Below are 18,876 nucleotides of genomic sequence, written 5' to 3'. Positions count from 1 at the left end.
TAGTGTTAATATGTTAGGTACTGAGTACTTTACTACATATCAGCCAATTTAAACTTTACAGCTACTTAAGATGTGAGCAGTATTATTAACCTTGAATTCAGCTATGTAAACTGAGGCAAAGATGACTAAGTCCTGCTGGAAATGGTGCAACTAGTAAGGGAATATAGAGGCAGAATCCATCTCCAGGCAGTGGAGCTCTGGCCTGTACTTGCTTGTGGCACGGAGTGGCGTCTACACTCTGTGCACACCTTGTACGTATATAATATGGAGTCTTTGCTCTGCTGCCTCATGGGCCCTAGTGGTAGCTCTGCACTCTTCTTTCTTGACAACTAATCCCTCCCCTACCCCTTCTCTTGACCCTGCCCAGCCTACTCAGGCTGAGGTCCATGCTTCCTCTCCTCTTCTTCTTGAACTCTTAGCCCACTCCAGTTCATCTTTCTTCCAAATCCATATGATTGAGCAAACCCCCACTTTGACTTGGAAGTACAGTAAACTGAGGCACACCTACCTGCAGGTCCCTACCAGCTCCCACTCAACCCTGCCCTGTATGTGCCTACAGCTCATTTCCCAAGCTTCAGTACCATCCTAGCCTCACCAACAGTGTCTCCTCCCCTCCTCGTTAAACTGGCTAATTAATGGCTGCTGCCTGTGGGAAGCAGATGTTTTGGAGCTGTTGGCCTGGGGAGGCACTGGGCTGGTTCCCAAGTGGTGCTGACACCACGGGCTGCACCAGTGAGCTGTTCAGCCCTTTAGGACCCAGAAGGGCAAAGTCCCTCTCTCATGGTCTGCCTGCCTGGCTTCAGAGCCCTAGATCATTGCTATCCTTGTCTGTACGTGTGCTTTTCTGATGCCATGAAAAGGTGGATGTGGCCAGTTTCCACCTTCCGTGGGGTGTCTGCAGGGGATAGCACCAAGGGGTTCTTTGGGAGGCTGGTTGAGAGCTGGCAGGGGGCATGATTTTCTTTCCACCACCTCCTCCCTTGAAGGCCTGGCAACCTTGGTCCACTTTCACTTCACAGGGAGAAAGCCAGGCTCTCTCTGGGTTCTGTTGTGCCTTCAGGTAGAGCTTTGGCAACTGTTGGCACTCTGCTCAGGGCAAAATAAGCCCCAGCCAGCATACTGGGAGAGAGTGGTCACCTTAGGCCCTGCATCCCCTCTTTTGGGGATGCAGATCCCTGCAAACTGGGTCTGGGTTGCCATGGTGAATGGAATTTTCTCACATTAACAGCCTGAAGTGGGGACAGTTGCTTAGGGCATGGATGTAGTGGAGGTACCCCTCCTCTTCTGGTTTCTGTCCCAGCTAAGGAAGGAGAGGGAATTCCCCTGAAGATCTGTTATCCTCCTTCAGGAAGCAAGAGCCCTGCTTCCAAGGGCCCACTGCAGCTGCTGGGAAGGCCAGCAACAAGGAGGGAATTCCCCCAGGGCCAGGGCAGGTGGGAGGCACATGGAAGCACAGCCGGAACTGCAGCGGGCAGAGGGGTGCTAACAGCTGGGCTCCGAAGCTTCCAGCCTCAGTGTTTGTTTCTGTTTAATGGGAACTGGTTTCAAAAGCCTAGGAGAGGGCGGGGGTGGGGGTGGGGGTGGGGATAGCTCAGTAGAATAAATGCCTGCCTGGCAAGCGCAGGCACAAACCAAGCCTAGGAGATTCTCCCAGGCCAGTCCCAGTGGCGAAAGGAGGGCAGGGCGGCTGGCCAGTGTCACCTCTCATGCTGCCTCCCTCTGCAGGCGGTGATGGAGAACATGAGGCGAAAATGCAAATGCCATGGTACGTCCGGCAGCTGCCAACTCAAGACGTGCTGGCAGGTGACGCCAGAGTTCCGCGTCGTGGGGGCGCTGCTGCGCAGCCGCTTCCACCGCGCTACGCTCATTCGGCCGCACAACCGCAACGGCGGCCAGCTGGAGCCTGGCCCAGTGGGGGCACCCTCGCCAGCCCCAGGTACTCCGGCCCCACGCCGCCGAGCCAGCCCTGCTGACCTGGTCTACTTCGAGAAGTCACCCGACTTCTGCGAGCGGGAGCCGCGCCTGGACTCGGCGGGCACCGTCGGTCGCCTGTGCAACAAGAGCAGCACGGGCCCGGATGGCTGCGGCAGTATGTGCTGCGGCCGCGGCCACAACATTCTGCGCCAGACGCGCAGTGAACGCTGCCATTGCCGCTTCCACTGGTGCTGCTTCGTGGTCTGTGAAGAGTGTCGCATCACCGAGTGGGTCAGCGTGTGCAAGTGACCGGCCCAGGCTCCTTGGGCGGGGGAAAGCTGTCCCTCCCACATCTGGGCCCTCTGCCCCTTGGGGTCTCTACTGGGCATCACTGCTTGTGCTCTTGGGACAGGAGGTTGGACTGCGGGATCTTACAGGGTCTGCAGTCAGTGGAAGACAGTCCAGGCCTGTCTGACACCACCATTCACTTCTATGGGGCCTAGGATTGATTGTCCACCTCTTCCTGTCCTGAGCTCAGACTGCCCAATGAATCTGGAGAATGCCCTACATCCTAGCACAACTGTCAGCCAGGCAGCCCAGCCAGCAGGCCTGTCTCCCTTCTCCTGTAGCCTAGAGAGGGATCGATGGGACCTGATACGCAGGGGAGATAGACTGAAAAGAAGAAATGGACCTAAGGAGATTAAATGATTCCATAAAGTCCGCAGACACCCTGCCCACTGGCCTCTGCCCCTTATCCCCCTCACCATTCAGGTATCGGATATTTATTTTGCACTCTCTTGGTGGCACTCCCTAGGGGGAGGAGAGGCACTGGAGACAAGGATGTGAATAAGAGAGAAACAGCACCCACCTTCTAGGAGTTTACATTTTGCAGAGGGAGATGGACAAAAGCAGTAAACACACACACACACACACACACACACACACACACACACAGTCATTTCAGACAATGTTATGTGCTGTGAAGAAAATAAAGAAAATAAAGCAGGGTGCCGGTTGGTGTACAGTGCTTTGTCGGGAGCAAAGGCCCTTTCCAATAAGATGGGAAGCTTGAGTTGTGATGTTCCTGTGGTGACCTGCAAAAGCGGACAGGGAGCCATGCAGAGATAAGAGGCAGTGCTTTCAGGCGAGGCTATGGGAATGCAAAAGCTCTAGGGCAGAAAGGCCTCCACCTGTTGGAGAAACCACAAAGAGGCCCTGGTGACTGGAGTAAAGAAATCAGGGGGCAGGAGAGGCGCTCAGAGAGTGGGCAAATATTAAGTTGCATGTCTTTCTGGGCCTGGGTAAGGAGTTGGGGTTTTATTCAGGAGGAATGGGAACTTGCAGTCTTAAGCTAGGGAGTATCATGGTCAGATTCTCACATGGGGTGTATGGGGATCTGGCTGAGGGGAACAAGGTGAGAGCTGGAAAGCCAACTAGAGGGTTACAGCTGTCTTTCAAACCAGAAACCAGGCCTGGATGAAGGCAATGGAAATGACAAAAAGGGGCTGGCTCCAGCGTCCTCAGTGCCAGAGTGCCAACCGCCCACTTTGTGCCTGAGCCCTCTGCCACAAGCCAGGACGAGTGGCCGTGCCCAGCAGCAACAGTCGGTAGAGACAGGAGGCACTCAGAGAGGACTAATCCTGGGCAAGACCCAGCTCAACCTAGCCCAGCGCCCCAGGGAACAGGTGGGGCCAGAAGGTGCGGCTGGGAAGAAGGCGGAGGGGGAGGGCTGCAGACTCACTGTCTGGAGCTGGGCTCTTGGAGTGGGGTGGAAAGGCTGGGTATGTGATTTGTGAGCAAGGCTCAGGGGGCAGCTTTCCTGGGCCTCTTTTGCCCGGAGAGCCCCTGCACAGGGTGCTCCTTAGCAGGTCATGATTACTCCCTGCTCTCATGCCCATCAGAACACTGTTGGGGTAGCAGTTTGGGTCCTGGGTTGCACCTTCTTGACTCAGATCTGATGATTTTTCAGACCCTCAGGTTATCAGGAAAAGAACACCTCACCTGCTTCACTGAGGCTTCCTGCTGCTCATAGCTAGGGACCATATTGGCTGCTTCAGTTTATTCCAGAATTGCATCTCTCTTGAACAAGAAAAGGACAAAGTCTTGTTGCTTTCCCCAGTTGCCTGCCTTCCCACATCTTGCATTTTCCTACCACTGTCCCATGTTTCCCTACCCTTCATGGAGAGGGAAAGAAAAGGAGACTCTGAGCATGAGACGATGTAGCCCTGTGGTCTCCCCAGGCAGATTTCCCCTTGGCTCCTAGCCTTCCAATTGCCTGCACCACAGCAGCTCCTAGGCATGCCTAAGGCAGCAGGCCCTTCCAAAAGCTCAGCTCTGCTGCTTTGGTGGAATACTGGGTTTCTCTCCCCATCCCAAAAGACGGACCTACAGGTGGGGCAGGAGAGTGCGTGTCCCCAGGGAGAGGGGGTAGGCAGGAGCAGCCAGACACACCTGCTTCATTCCTTTCCTCTTGTTCACCCTGGAAGAGCTGTGGGGGCTGGGTCCCCACCCCCTGCCTCCCTCCCATTCCGGGGTGGAGGAGAGACTGGTAGCTGGGGGAACTGGAGGTGTGTATATGGGGTACTTTCACCCCTAACAGTGTCCACTACTGCATTAGCTGTGGCCACACCCTCCTTGCCTTCCAGGCTTATGGGGGGGGGAATAGGGTGTGTGTGTGGTTGGGAGAGACAAGATGAGAGCTCTAGCATCAAGCTAGGGAATAAGGTAGAGGAGGTAGCACTGGGAGCATGCCACCCCTGAGGAGGCTGGGTGGCAGGGTGGAACAGGAGGCTGCACAGGAGTTGTAGGCAACACAGCATCTAGTGAGCTGGGTCATGGTAAGGGGATACATACTAACCTGGCCAGTAAAGGATAAAAAGTTGAGAAAGGACTAAATGGGGTGTTGCCCCACTTCCCATTCTTTCCTTGAGCTAGAAGTTGAGTCCTGAGACCAAGGCTAGACCCCCACGGGAGAAAGGTTAGGGTGTGGGGCTTGGTAAGGGACCTAAAGGGGATGTACAGATGGTGAAGAGTGGGAGAGGAGGCCTGAGAGTCATGCTGGGCTTAGGCGGTCTGGCTGAAGGATGAGGCAGGAATAATCCTGCTGAGTGGGAATGGGAGAAATGGGCTGAAATCAAGTGGGAGGGTGAAGCTGAGATGAGGAGCATCAGGGGCGAGACTTGAAAATGGGAACAGGAGATGACCCCCCTGTTCCCAGCACCTTTTCACCTGATGGACCCTAGGTTACTGCCTTGTAAGCAGAAGTGATAGTAGGCCCTAATGAAGTCCAGATCGTTCCAAGAGGAGGAAGTGAGGGGACTAACGGAATGAGGGTGGTAGATAGAGTAGCAGGCAGTGCTAGGGTTGAGGGTCACGGTCAGGCAGCCGGCTGGAGCAGGATCAAAACCCAACATCTGGCCTTTCTGTCGCCTAAGGAATGGGGTGGCCAATCAGAATCGCCCAGTGAGAAGGCCGGTTAGGGTCTTCCAGGTTTCCCTTCTTTCCTCAGTGAGAGAATGCGCCTCCAGCTAGCCCCAGCAGGGGGCCTTCCCCGCTGGAGAGTGGCCAGACCCTAGTCGCGGCCCCCCTTTTCCTTTCCCTGCCCCCCTTCTCCTGTGGTTGCCGGCAGCTGCCTGCGGTCGCCCCAGCCCCTGCACTCAAGGCACGGGGACTTTCCAACAGGGGAAAAAATGACTTAATGAGAGTGGGAGCCGGGGGCGGGAGGGACAGGTCCCTGTAATCACGGCTCCGCTGTGGGGCCTGCGTGCCTTCGGGGCCTTCCCTGGCTTCCGGCTGCCAGCGTCCCTTTGGGTTCTGCTGGGGGAAAGGGACAGGTTGGCTACACGGGGATCCCTTCTCAAGTCCCAGGCTTCCAGGGGCCCTCCAGATGGCCTTTTCCCCCTGGGAACGCCGTATGTAGAAGCTAAAGACCCGTGATCCTTCCTCTTTGGACCCAGTGTTTTTACATTGGGATGTATCCCCTCTCCGGAGCGGGGAATCCTCTTTTATGGTTTCGAGGGGTAAAAGGTCGGGGAGAAAGAGCCCTTTGCCGCTTAGCCGCTGCGTACTTCGAAGCGCTCCCGGTTGCTGTGGCAACCAGGGCAGCTGAGGTGTGTCCGCTTGGCTGGGAGGCTCCCGCCTCCCGCTTTTCTTGCGGCCCTCGAGGCCAGGCTGGGTGCTGCGGTGCGCGGGGGTGGGGGTGTGCCGTTACCATGGCAAGGGTGCGCTAGGAGGGCACATTCTTCCCCAGGGTGGGAGCGCCCTGGGGAGGGTGGCGGGGGCGGCAGAATGGAGAGCAAGGGGGTGGTCAGAACAAGGGAGGAGTTTCAGGCAACGCCAACCAAGACTTCTGAGGTTGGAGTGGGGAGGTTGGAATCTGACCTTCCGTAGCTCTCCTAAAGCATCCCTCTCTTTACTCCCCTCGCACCCTTGCTAGGGTTCAGCGCCCCAATCTAATGTCCAGGAAAAGGATCCCCAACCACCGACCCAAAGGCCTTTAGGGTTCTTCCAAGGCCTAGCTTGCGGAGCTAAGGGAACAGCTCTTTCCCGGCTGAGACGCAGCCTAGACTGCCGGCAGAAGCCCTGCAATTACGCCCCTCGCCTGCCCCTGCGCCGCCTACCATTCCTCTCCCTCCTGAGTCTACACCGTCAATTACAGAAACGCGCAGCAACTGATCGCCCTGGAGCCCCGGGAGGGGCTGGGGCTGAGGACAGTAGGCAGGTCGAGGGGGCAGGGCCCCTGGGGTTGTCATCAGCCTTGGGGTTCTTAATTACGCCTTCAGACTTAGGCCTTTTAGACCAGCTTCTCCGCTCCAGACAATATGGGAAGGAGGGGTCTACTGAGAGCTCGGACATGCTGTGCCTCAAGTTACTACGCCTCGATTGCAAACCGTACTGCGATCAGAAAAAGCACAAGGGAGGATCTGCTGTGTGGTGTGGATGCTGGAGCGTTCGGCGTCCAAGGCTGCGGACTCAAAGAGTTCCAGGCACTCAAGGCCGTTTCTCTTTCCCACTGCCGACTGCTGCGTGAGTTTCTTGGCCCTGCGCCCAGCCCGGTGGACGCTGAACCACCCACCCCAAGGCTGCTATCAGCCCAAACTGCTTTTGTTGGCGTTAGAAAACGGTGTACCCTCTGCGCAGGAAGAGGTTTCCCCTCCCCCTCCCGTTCTGTCCCAGAAGGCAAGTCACCCTTACCCCCCGCCGTCCATTCTTCGCTGTCCCCTGCGGGTTACTCTGCAGGGGCTCGGGTTGGAGCTTCGCGCCTCCCACATCTGGCCTGCAGCTGGACGAAACCCGCTAAACACTACTGAAGACACGGCGCCCTCTGTTGGTACGAGGCAGCGGCGCAGCCGCCGCGGCCCCGGAGTCTGGCTCCGGCATTCCAGTTCAGGGATCTCGGCTTCCATCCATTCGGTGCCCACTGCCCTTGGGAACCACCCGCCCTCTGCCTCCTGTTGCTTCCAAATCCAGCTTCACAAGACCTTTGCTCTCCGTGGGCCAAGCCTTACTGACCCTTCTTCCTGCATTCCTGTAGATTTAAAACACTGTCCTGCGACCTAGCTGTTCCCAGATCTCCCATCTTCTTTAATGGTCGGAGTTCGATCTGCAGGTCTGCGAACGATCTCTTCGCGCCCAATGTGAAAGCCCTAAAATAGAAACATGAAGGGCCCGGGAGATGGCTCGGTAGAATAAATGCTTGCATGGCAAGCGCAAGGGCATGAGTTCAATCCCGGTTCCGCCAAAAAATAAATAAAAATAAAATAGGAACGTGATTACATAAATTACCACCCATTTGCTCAGTGGAATTCCTCGTTGAGTCCTTAAAAATGAGCTGGTTAGGGCCTGGGAGATGGCTCAGTAGAATAAGCGGTTGTCTGGCAAGCACAAGGGCCTGAGTTCAATCCACGAGCTGGTTGAAGTATATTTAGTGACTGAGATAGTGTTCGCTCTACATTTGGGGAGAAGGGATTTAAGGCACAAAATAGTGCAGCACAGGGCCCTTCTTTTACTGCAACAAAAATGTTGAGATGTGACTTGCCTTTTAAAAGCTTAAAACAGGCATCAAACTCTAACAAATTATTTTGGGTGGGGGAGTAGAGGTAGTTAAGATTTTACTGTGTTTATCTGCATTTTTATTTGCCTATAATAAATGCTTGGGCACAGCAATGATTTTATATATGAGGTATTTTGGCCCAAAATGGGAGCATGAAATTATATCAGAATAAGCTAACTTATTTTATTTTATTTTGGCGGAACTGGGGATTGAACTCAGATCCTTGTGCTTGCCAGGGAAGCTCTTATTCTACTGCGCCATCTCCCTGGCCCCCTAAACTAACTTTTAGAAAGAATCCCTTTAAATTAAAAGCATCATACCAGAGTGATGTATGCACACCCATGCTTTATAACGGAACAGTTTGTAATAGCTATATTTTGGGGGAAAAACCCTCAAAGTCCATCAACCAATGAATGAGGGGCCAGCGAGATAGCTCAGTGAACTAAGCACCTGCTTATGCAAGCACAGGGACTGTGGTTCCATATCAGGCACTACATACTGCGACAACCCCTGAGACCAGGTGTTGGTGGTGCATACCTATTATCCCAGAGCTGGGGAGGCTGAAAACAGGAGGATCAACTATGAGTCCAAGCTGTGTAGTGACCAAATACATTTAAAAAAAAAAAAAGAAAGAAAGAAAAAGAAAAACCGGCCCAGGGAGATAGCTCAGTAGAATAAGTGCCTGTCTGAAAAGTGCAAGGTCCTGAGTTCAATCCTCAGTACTGAAAAAAAAAACAAACCTAAAACAAAAAACAACCAATGAATAGGTAAAGAAGATGTGCTTTTTATATAGTGGAGTACTACTCTGCCATAAAGAAGGTCAAGTTTGAGACTTTCTAGGTAAACGGATAAACCTTGAGAACATATACTTAAGTGAACTAAATCAGATACATGTGTAAATGCTACATAGTTTTTCTGGTGCAAAAGACCAAAAGTATAAATAGGGACCAAAATGTATTATAGACATTGTGAAATGGAAGAAAACGTTCAGAAGGGAAGAGGAACTAGAAAGGAAAGAGGAGGAAAGGAAGGAAGGAGAAAATTAGAAAAAAAGGAAAAAGTGGAAACACAGCTTTTAAAAATAGGGAAGGTACAAGGGATTGAGGGAGGGAGAGGGGAAAGGGGAAAAGAACCAATGTGTATTGTGTACAGACGTGAATACCCTATGATGACTGTGAGCGTTATGTACACCTACAATGTACCATAAACGTAATTAATTATAAAAGAACCCCTTTAAAACCAGGAATTAGAAGACCTAACCTCCTGACAAGAGCTCATATGATTAGTAATTGGGATTTTCTTTTTAAAATTATAGTGACTGGAAGTGAGAACAAGCTTCTTCCCACCTTTGATTCTCTAGGCCCAGGGAGGCCATGCGGTTATTAGAAAAGTCTTTTTCTAATTTTTTAATTTTAATTTTAATTTTTTTATGTATGTAGTACAGGGTCTACTGTGTCTCACTACACAGATCAGACTCATAGTGATCCTCCTGTTTTCAGCCTCCCAAATGCTAGGATTACAGGCAGGCGCCACCACACCCAGTCTCAATCACTGTCTCAGCATGCCCCAGCATGGCATGCTGATTGAAACCCAGTCCCTGCATCTGCCTAAGTAGATGTTTTAATCCTCTGAGCTATCTGGCTGGCCCTTAATCTTTATTTTATTTTATTTTTTTCGGAACCAGGAATTGAACTCAGGCCCTTGTGCTTGCCAAGAAAGCGCTTATTCCACTGAGCCATCTCCCTGGCCCCATTAATCTTTATTTTAAATAGAGAAAAACAATAAAAATGATACAGAATTTAAAAAACAAGATGATAGAAAATTAACAATGGTTATTATATTGCATACTGTTATCTTCAAAGTAGTTGTTCATATTATATGATATAAGCATGTCAGATTGATCAAACAATATAAGTACTAACTTCCTTTCAATGAACAAATAAGAATTAATTGTACAATCATCTTAACTATCTTGTGTATGTGTATATATATATTTAATTTTTTTCTTTTTAAGTATTTATTTATTGGATACTGGGTCTCACAATGCAGTTCAGACTCGTAGTGATCCTTCCATCTCAGCCTCCCCAGCGCTGGTCTTAGAGGCATGCACCATCACGCATAGTTCTGGGGCTAGGATGTCATGTGGTAATCAGGGATTGAACTCTGGTCCTTGCACTTGTAGGCCGGCACACCTAGCTATCTCCTCAGCCTTTAAAAAAAATTTCCCTTCCTTCTTTATTCCTTTCCCTCATTCCAGTCATTTTTTCCTTTTGAGCAGTTTCTTTCCCTTTTACAGTATCTCTTGTACCTTTTTTTTTTTTTTTTGTCTTTGTGGAACTGGGGATTGAACTCAGGCATCTGTGCTTGCCAGGGAAGCACTTATTCCACTGAGCCATCTCCCTAGCCTCTTCTGTTGCACCTTTTGGATCTTATTTACTCTTTCAGTTTCTTATGTTAAGGAGACAATACAATGTTTACACATGTGAGTCTGATTTTTAAAAAGTTTTTCTTTTTTGTTTTGTTTCTCTATCTACAGACTGATCGATCTATCTATTTGGCACAGGGTCTCTCTATGCAGCTCAGACTCGTAATGCTCCTCTCTCAGCTTCTCCAGCACTGGGATTAGAGGCATGTGCCACTATACCTGGTTTTGGTGGCTGGCTCATTGCGGGGTTGGCACGACATGCAATACTGTGGGTTGAACGAGTCTGATTTATTTCACTTATGAGGGTGTTCAAATCTTTTTTTTTTTTTAATTTTGAGACAGATTTTGCCTCAGCCTCCCAGAGTGCTGGGATTGCAAGGATCCACCATGCCTGGCTTAGAAGTCTTTAAATCCATGTGCACATCCAGGGCTGTCTGGGCCTGCAATGATTGATTTCTTTTCTGTTGTACTTACTTTTAAGCATGAAGAAGCTACCATACTTAGCAAGAGAGAAAATTTGTCAAATGTTTAATACTTCTTTCTCACTCTTCTCCCTCTCTGGTCTCTTTGTCACACTACACATTAACTACTCTCTCCATGGACCTTTCAGGGTCTTTGAATGGTCCATCTACCAGCACTCTTCAACCTTCACTGCATCAGCTACTTCATTCACTCTTTCATTGCTTATTTCTCTTTGTTTTTATTTATTTATTTTGGATTTTTCTTGAGATAAGATCCCACTATGCAGGAGTTCAGGTGGGCTTCAAACTTGTTATGTATCCCAGGTTGATGTCAAACTCACAGCAGCCTTCTTGCCCCAGCCTCCCAGAGTGCTGGGATCACAGGTGTACACCACCACACCCAATGTTTTAAAAATAATTGTAAAGGTATGGAAAAATTATGGTTGTACAAAGAACTCCTCCCTTCCTTGAACCACATAAAAATAAGTTGCCTACATGGCCATCCATTATTCATTAATGCTTTAGTATGTGTTTCCTACAAATAGATATTTTCCCTCATAACTTAATACAATGCTCACCATCAAGAAATTAACACTGATACATTAGGACTGTTTAATCCCCAGACCTTATTAGAATTTCATTAATTGGCCTATGATATCCTTTGTAACGAAAGGATCCAGTCCGCAATTACTTATTAGAGGCTGGGGAGATGGTTCAGTAGAATAAGTGCTTCCCTGGCCAGCACAAGGGCTTGAGTTCAATCCCTGGTTCCAGAAAAGAGAGAGAGAGAGAGAGAGAGAGAGAGAGAGAGAGAGAGAGAGAGAGAGAGAGAGATTAACTTTAGATTTTATGGGGCCAGGGAGATGGCTCAGTAGAATAAGTGTTTGCCTGGCAAGCACAAGGGCCTGAATTCAATCCCTGGTTCCGAAAAAAAACAAAAAATTACTCATTGCATTTAATTATCTGTTTCCTTTTTCAGTCTCCTTCCATCCAAGACAATTCATAAGCCTTTCTTTTCCCTCTTTTGGGGTTGCTGGGGCTTGAAACTCCTGGTCTTGTACATGCGAAGCGGCACTTTGTGGAGTTATATCTGGATTATACACCATTATACTGTAGAATATTCCTCATTTGACTTTATCTGTTGTTTCCTCTCCTGAGTAGAGGTGGGTTATGCATAATTCCCCTCCTCCAATAGGGAAGTGGCCCAGGGCCTTCTGCATGGGTACCACTGGACTACTTCCTGTTAGCTCAGTTTCTAGAGTAGCCAGGCTTACCTGTGTGTGCCACTATGCTTGCTGTGTTATGTATCTTTGGCCACATTATGGACGTTGAAGGCCCTGTTGCCTTCATGATTTATTGTGATGCTTGAAATTACCCATATTTGGACCAGCTACCTTGCTGGCTTTATGACTATAATTCTTGCAACACCAGTAAGGACTTTCTGGCATGGGAAGATGCTCCAGGCTCATCTTGTGCTTTCTATCCCCTATCCCTGCCTGGCATCAGTGATTTCTCCAAGAAACCCTTTTTTTCTTTTGTTGGAGAATAATGTGTCAAAGCCAAGATCTTGATGGTAAATTTGTTCAATGTTCTTGAGGAGTCAACTGCTTTCAGACCACTCAGGGGACAATACTAGGAAGTACTTTTCTTTTGAGACAGGGTCTCACTATGTAATTCAGGCTTAGTGAGTTTTGAACTCATTAGTAGCCTAGGCTGCTGGCCTTGAACTCACAGCAGTTCTCTTGCCCCACCACCACATCCATTGAGATACATGTTTTATTGCTATCTATCTATCTATCTATCTATCTATCATCTATCTATCTATTTCTCCAAGCAAAAAAGAAAACGAAACAATATGAGTTCCCCCTCTGTTATAGCACCCCAGATTTATTTTTACTTTCTGCTCTTCCATTTTTTCTCACTTTTTTCTCTCATAGTGGATTAATCCATTTTAAGTAACCAATTCCCTGTCACTGTTGCTGCTTCTACCTTTACTTTCCTTATAGAACCCTCTTCTTGCACATTGGACTCTGATAACCTCTGCCAGCCCAGTGTCCTCTCGGGCTGGCAAGCACAGTGGGATTATTTTAAAAAGAGCAAGCAAGCCAGGCATGGTGCTGCATGCCTGTAATTCTAGTGTTCTAAGAGACTGAGGCAAGAAGATCACACGTAGGAGCCCAGCCTGGGCAACTTAGTGATTTGTCAAGACCCCCATAAAAAATAAAAAAAGGCCAGTGATGTAGCTCAGCATGAAGGTCCTTGGTTAGGCTAGAAACAATTCCACTCAGCCTTGGAACTTTTTTTAAAAATTTATTTATTTATTTATTTATTTTGTTTGTGTGTGTGTGGCCAGCTCAGCCCACCAGGGGGTGGGGCTGGCTGGCATGTGGTGCTGGGGGATTGAACCGCGGTCCCTTTGCTTTGTTAAGCTTGTTCTAAGTAGGTGCTTTAGACCACTGAGCCATCTCACCAGCCCAGCCTTGGAACTTTTGATAGAGTTTTCAATCTCTTTTTCAGTAAGTGACAAGTGCCCCTCCAGCATGAGTGCCTATGGAAATGGCCTTAACCTGTTTTTGGCCCTACCCTTCCTTCCTAGACCCTTTCTTGAAGTTCTAACTGCCAGGTAGACAAACTTTGTGTGGGTCTGTGGCACCTTTAACCAAAGCTTTATTGATGCAGGCTCATTACTTTAGTATGTGCTTGTTAATTAAAAAACTGAAAGTTCACTGCTATCTTTGAAATATTCCTCAGTCCCTGGCATAGATCAGACATTTAATATTAATTGAATGTATGAATGACCTTCCCCTGAAAGCTACGTCTTTCTGACTTCCTTATTTGTCATCTTTTTAAAAAAAGTTTATTTATTTGGTAGAAGGTCTCGCTATGCAGCTCAGACTCATAGTGACCCTTCTGTCTCAGCCTCCCCAGTGCTGGGATTACAGGCGAGGACCACCATACCTGATTTCAGAGGCCAGCTCTCAGTGGCCAGCTCAGACCAGGGCCAGCACAGCATGAGGTACCAGGGATCAAAGTTGGGTCCTTGCACTTGCCAGGCAGGCACTAACACCACCAAGCCATCTCTCCAGCCCCTCTCTGACTTCATGTCTTTCTTTGTAACATCATAATTTTACTAATTACCAAGTTTCAAAACTGCTATTGATGAGAACCTCTTCTCATTTGCATATTTTCTGTCCACCCTCTTCTAATTTGCATATTCAGTTAATAGTAAAGATCTGCCTTTTCTCTCACTCCATTCACTCAGTCCGTACCCCAGCCTTCCACACTCCTAAAATCACAGCGGCCTCCTACGTGTCCTCACTCATTCCTTTTTTCCCTTTTCAATCCATGTCCATCAGCATTTTCCATTTTTCTATCCCATAACAATCATGTCATTTCCTCTGAAGCTTTCAGTGGGCCTTTGTACCAATTAGGGTTCTTAATTGCAGATGACATAAAAGGATTCTAGTCCACTTAAGCAGAAGAAAAATATCCTGGGATGATATCAGACAGCTCACAGAACTGACAGGAAGCCTCAAAAAAAGAAGTATGGGAAAGATGCACAAGCCAAGAGAAGCTATGTGGCCAGAATTTCAGCCCTATCCTGCCCTAGGAACAGCCTGACTGGGGCGCTGCAGAGCCAGGTCCCTAGAGGCTACCCTCACCCAGATCCCACCACTTAAGCGCTGACTCTTGCTGCCTCAGGGATGAAATATGGCTAGTGCTCTGCCTCCCTGGTCACATACTCAAGATCCAGAGTTCTGTGTGGCAGCATCGATTTGGCTGTGAACTTCATGTGAAGGGTCTAGGAAGCAAGTATCTGATCTCCTACCAAGACTCACACTAAAGAGGGCACACCAGCTCAGAGCAGGGGAAAGGTGCTTTGAGGCTGAAGACCCCACTGTGCATCCACAAGCAGACTGCTGAGCACGTCCTCGAGACCCTCATCACCCTCACCATCCCCAGTTTTCTCCCTTGCACCCATGTTCCAACAAACTATGACTGAAGGCAGTTCCTTGCCCTCGCCATTCCTGTCTTGGCCCCTGTAACAGCTGGTTTCTAAAGCTAGTCTCCACCGGACCAGGCTTCCCATGTGTGTGCGTTGTCCCACCTCTTGCATCAGGGATGGCTCATGATTCATTTTCGCTGAGAGTACACTGGGGAAGTGTTGCCACATGACTTCGGAGGAGAGGTCCCAGAATCCTTGCAGCTTTTGTCTCAGGCTCTTGGAATGTTCTCTTTGGGGCAAGTAAGCCACCAACTATGAGCTCTGTCTACCAGAGACCACCATGGAGTGAGCCCAAGCCTCACGTGAAGGCTGTGAGGAGAAAAAAATGATGCCTTTTCTGTCCGTGTGTTCCAGCCACTTCAGATGAAGGGCCAGATGTGTGATTAAAAAAGACACCTTGACATCCAGCTCAGCTTGTCCTTCAGATGCTGCAACACCAGCCTCCATCGGACAGCAACTGCTTGGGAAGCCCCAGCTAAATGCACTCAATCTCAGGACTGTAAGAGACAATAACATGTTGGGGAGGTTTGTTAGTAACAGAGAACTGAAAAGGCCCTTCATGGTACGTGTCTGGTTCCCTTGGGAGTGTCCCCCACTGTTCTGTCCAGCCATGTGCCCACTCATCTCTGCATTTATCCAAATTCCACTGCTGACGCTGGGCATGGTGGTGCACATCTGTATTTCTAGCATTCCAGGAGGCTGAGGCAGGAAGATCGAAAGTTCCAGCCCAGTCTGGGCAATTTAGCCAGACCTTGTCCCAGAGTAAAATCATTTTGAAAGGGATACGGATATAGCTCAATAAAAGACCCTGGGGTTCAATCCCCAGGAAAACACACACACACACACACACACACACACACACACACACACACACACCTTTCAAATGCTCCTTCTGGCACAGAGAAGAGGAAAGAATCAGGGTTTACAGTCAGCTTGTGGGGTAGTAGAAATTGAAACCTGTTTCATCTCTAATTATTCACGTTACTTTGGGGAAAATGGCTAATTTTTTTGGGCCTCCACATCTGCCTCTGCTTTGTGGAAACACCTAACTTCATGGAGGACCAGATATAAGTAAAGCATCTATTTGTCTGGTTCTCGTTAGTCTCACTGTATGGTGATGCCCAAGCTTCCAGACCTGTGTCATGTGGCACCTCTTAGGCCTCATTCTTGTCATTTATGAATGCCATGATTCTGACAAGTCCCTCAAAACTTCTCTGAGTCCTGCTTTCCTCATAGGTAGCAGGGGTTTGATGATAATATCCACATAATGGGACTTCTGACTGGGCTGCTTTGCAAGGTTGGGCAACACTGCCCCCTCGAGGCAGAACACCCAGGCCCATGAGTCCTGTCCTATACCAGTGAGGCTTTAGGAATTCTCTGGATGGCCACAGTGGGGTTGCAACATATGCAGACGCGTCTAGAGGGCTTGGGGACTGCGGGGAATGCTGGATGGTGGACAGGGACATCAGAAGCCCATGAGCTCATTACCCTGAGTGTAAAAGATGTTTTGCTGGGGGGAGGGCTGAGGGGAGGGGGGACACATGGAACAGAGCAGGCACAGGAGACTTATTCAGAATAATGCAAAACTGGCCCTATTTTGTGACTCAGTGCATTCCCATCTCCCACTTTCTTCGTAGAGCAGGGAAGATCTGGGATATAATGACAAGGACAAAGTCATAAGAGCACAGACGTCTTTGCTGTGGACACCTCTTACGAAAAAGCCAAGCACAAGAAGCACAAGGCACTATTCCACCTGGTGTTGGGGGGAGAACAGACAGTATAGCTGTGCCAGACCATTGCCAGTGGGTGGGCAGAGAAACAGCTGGTGTGGTGAGATGGGTGGCATTCGGCAGCAGCTCTGACCACGTGGACAGCAACTACTTGGCTTCTTCTGACACTCTCCCTGAAGACAATGGAGAGTTGGGAAGTTGCTGGACACTGCAACTTTGGGACTTGAGTTAAATCTAATGCAAAGGCAGGCAAAATTGATTTATAGGTGTCAGTAGGCAAGACAGTTATTATCCCTTCCAAGAAAGTAGTGACTAGAAGGAAACATGGAAAAGATCCTGAGGAAGGTCATGTCTTGTTTCTTTTTTTTTTTTCCAAAGTTTTATTGATAAACAGATAGCAATGAGACAGTTTCAAATCAAATCGGAAGTACAGTTTCAACAAATAATACACTGCATATATTCTTCTTAGTATGTCTTGTTTCTTCATCAAGCTCCTGCAAGGTATGGTAAAATTATGGTAGTTAAGTTAAAAAAAAAAACACCTAACAAAACTATTACAGTAAATGACACTGCAGTGGATTGACAACTGGTGGTCAACTTGTAACACCCAGCTGAACTGAACCAGCATGGCTCACCTGAGGATTGTTGCTGGCGGCATACCAAGTGGCACTAGAGAGGAAGAAGTTTAGAAGCTGTTTGGAAGCTATGGTGAAGCTGTTAGGGAGCTGCTGGTTCTCTTGGGCTGTTTCACTGGAGGATATTGTCATGCTGGCTTTCCTGATGAAGTTGGCTGTTCTCGTCAGAGGAGGAGCTTGGGACCCCTTGTCACTGAGCATGGTTGTGGTACTTTTCCGGGGAGCACTGGTTCTTAGTTCAAGATTCAATTCCTGGCTCCAGTGCAGATCCCTCACCCTGCTAGCACATAACCTTGATCCCACTGGCGTAGACTTGGTAGCTTCCACCACTGATCTCTGGGCTTTCCCAGTGCAAAACCCATGAAGCAGGCCTACGTGAGACATTGTCATGGGTTCTTGGCTTCCAGTTGGACTCATGGGGGACATTGTTATGGGCTCTAGGTCTTCAGCAGCACTCAGGCAGGACATTACGGTTGAATTCAGGTTCTCAGTTGAATTCTTTGGTCTTTAGTGGGTGGACAGATTTCCTGCACATTTTATTTATTTATTTTTATTTGTGTGTGTGTGTGTGTGTGTGTGTGTGTGTGTGTGTGTGGCCAGCTCAGCCCACCAGGGGGTAGGGCTGGCTGGCATGTGGTGCTGGGGGATTGAACCACGGTCCCTGTGCTTTCTAAGCTTGTTCTAAGTAGGTGCTTTAGACCACTGAGCCATCTCACCAGCCCCCTGCACATTTTAGATATGACTGTTTGGGTGACTTATAAAATAATTCTATAACCTATGTGTCCTGTATTAAATTGTTCCCCTTGCAAACCACAAACTACAACAGACACTTTGTCATGAACCCTCCTCTAAACATTCCACCTCACTTCAAGCACACTGGCCTATCATTCTTGACACTTTCTAAAGCAGTTCTGGAAGTTCTTTTGTGCACTTTTTCTGTGGTTGCCCTGACATCCTGAATCAATTCAAAATGTTTGTCAACGCCAAATAAAAACATTGTGGTGTATCCTCATCCACCTTCCTTGCTTTTCCCCAAAGCCAAAATGACCATGAAAGATAATTATGTTGCCCTACTGCAGGGCATGAAGATAGCCATAAAAAAGGGTTTCCAGACCTGCTTGAGAAAGTGGTAAGAATGATGAGATATGTGAGGGGGAGTATTTTGAGAGAGATTAATAGCAATATGATTCTTTTTGCACTATAATAAATATTTTAAATTTTTAAAAAATATTCAGCACTTTTTGATTACACTACGTAGTTAACACCACTGGGTTCATTATGTAAAACTTAAGTATACTCAAGCTTTGTAAACTTTTTTGTATGTTGCTTCAATACAAATTAACACATGCATGCAGAACTGTTGGGAAAAGAAGGATGAACAGTCATGTCCCACTTCCAGCCCTTTGAGAGGGCACCACATCGAGGAAAGGACCAGGGGATTGGAAGTGAGGACCACCTGGTGTCTAGCCAGGCTTCCTTTACTTCTTCCCTATTCACTTATGGTTTATTAAGCATTCCCTACACATTGATCCATGTAAAACATGTAGGGGAGGTGTGTAGAAAGACTGTTAGTAACTGTAGTTTCTTTTTTCCCCATAATTTTATTGATAAACAAATAGCAATGAGTTTCAAATCAAATTGGTAGGACAGTTT

General features: G+C 48.4%; 1 protein-coding gene across 2 annotated transcripts in view; it reads left to right on the top strand.

The window, feature by feature from the left end:
• Wnt10a (Wnt family member 10A) overlaps positions 1-2,887 on the top strand; it is a 13,393-nt gene extending 10,506 nt beyond the window's left edge. For both annotated transcript variants that reach the window (XM_023723073.1, XM_004638208.2), the window contains exon 4: positions 1,726-2,887. In XM_023723073.1, the coding sequence (XP_023578841.1) occupies positions 1,726-2,223 (498 nt within the window). In that variant the 3' untranslated portion in view covers positions 2,224-2,887. The remainder of the gene's footprint in view (positions 1-1,725) is intronic.
• The last annotated feature ends 15,989 nt before the right edge of the window (positions 2,888-18,876 follow it).

This window comes from Octodon degus, unplaced genomic scaffold (assembly GCF_000260255.1).
Source record: "Octodon degus isolate 3935 unplaced genomic scaffold, OctDeg1.0 scaffold00096, whole genome shotgun sequence".
Classification (NCBI taxonomy): domain Eukaryota; kingdom Metazoa; phylum Chordata; class Mammalia; order Rodentia; family Octodontidae; genus Octodon; species Octodon degus.
This window is presented reverse-complemented; position numbering and strand designations above follow the sequence as displayed.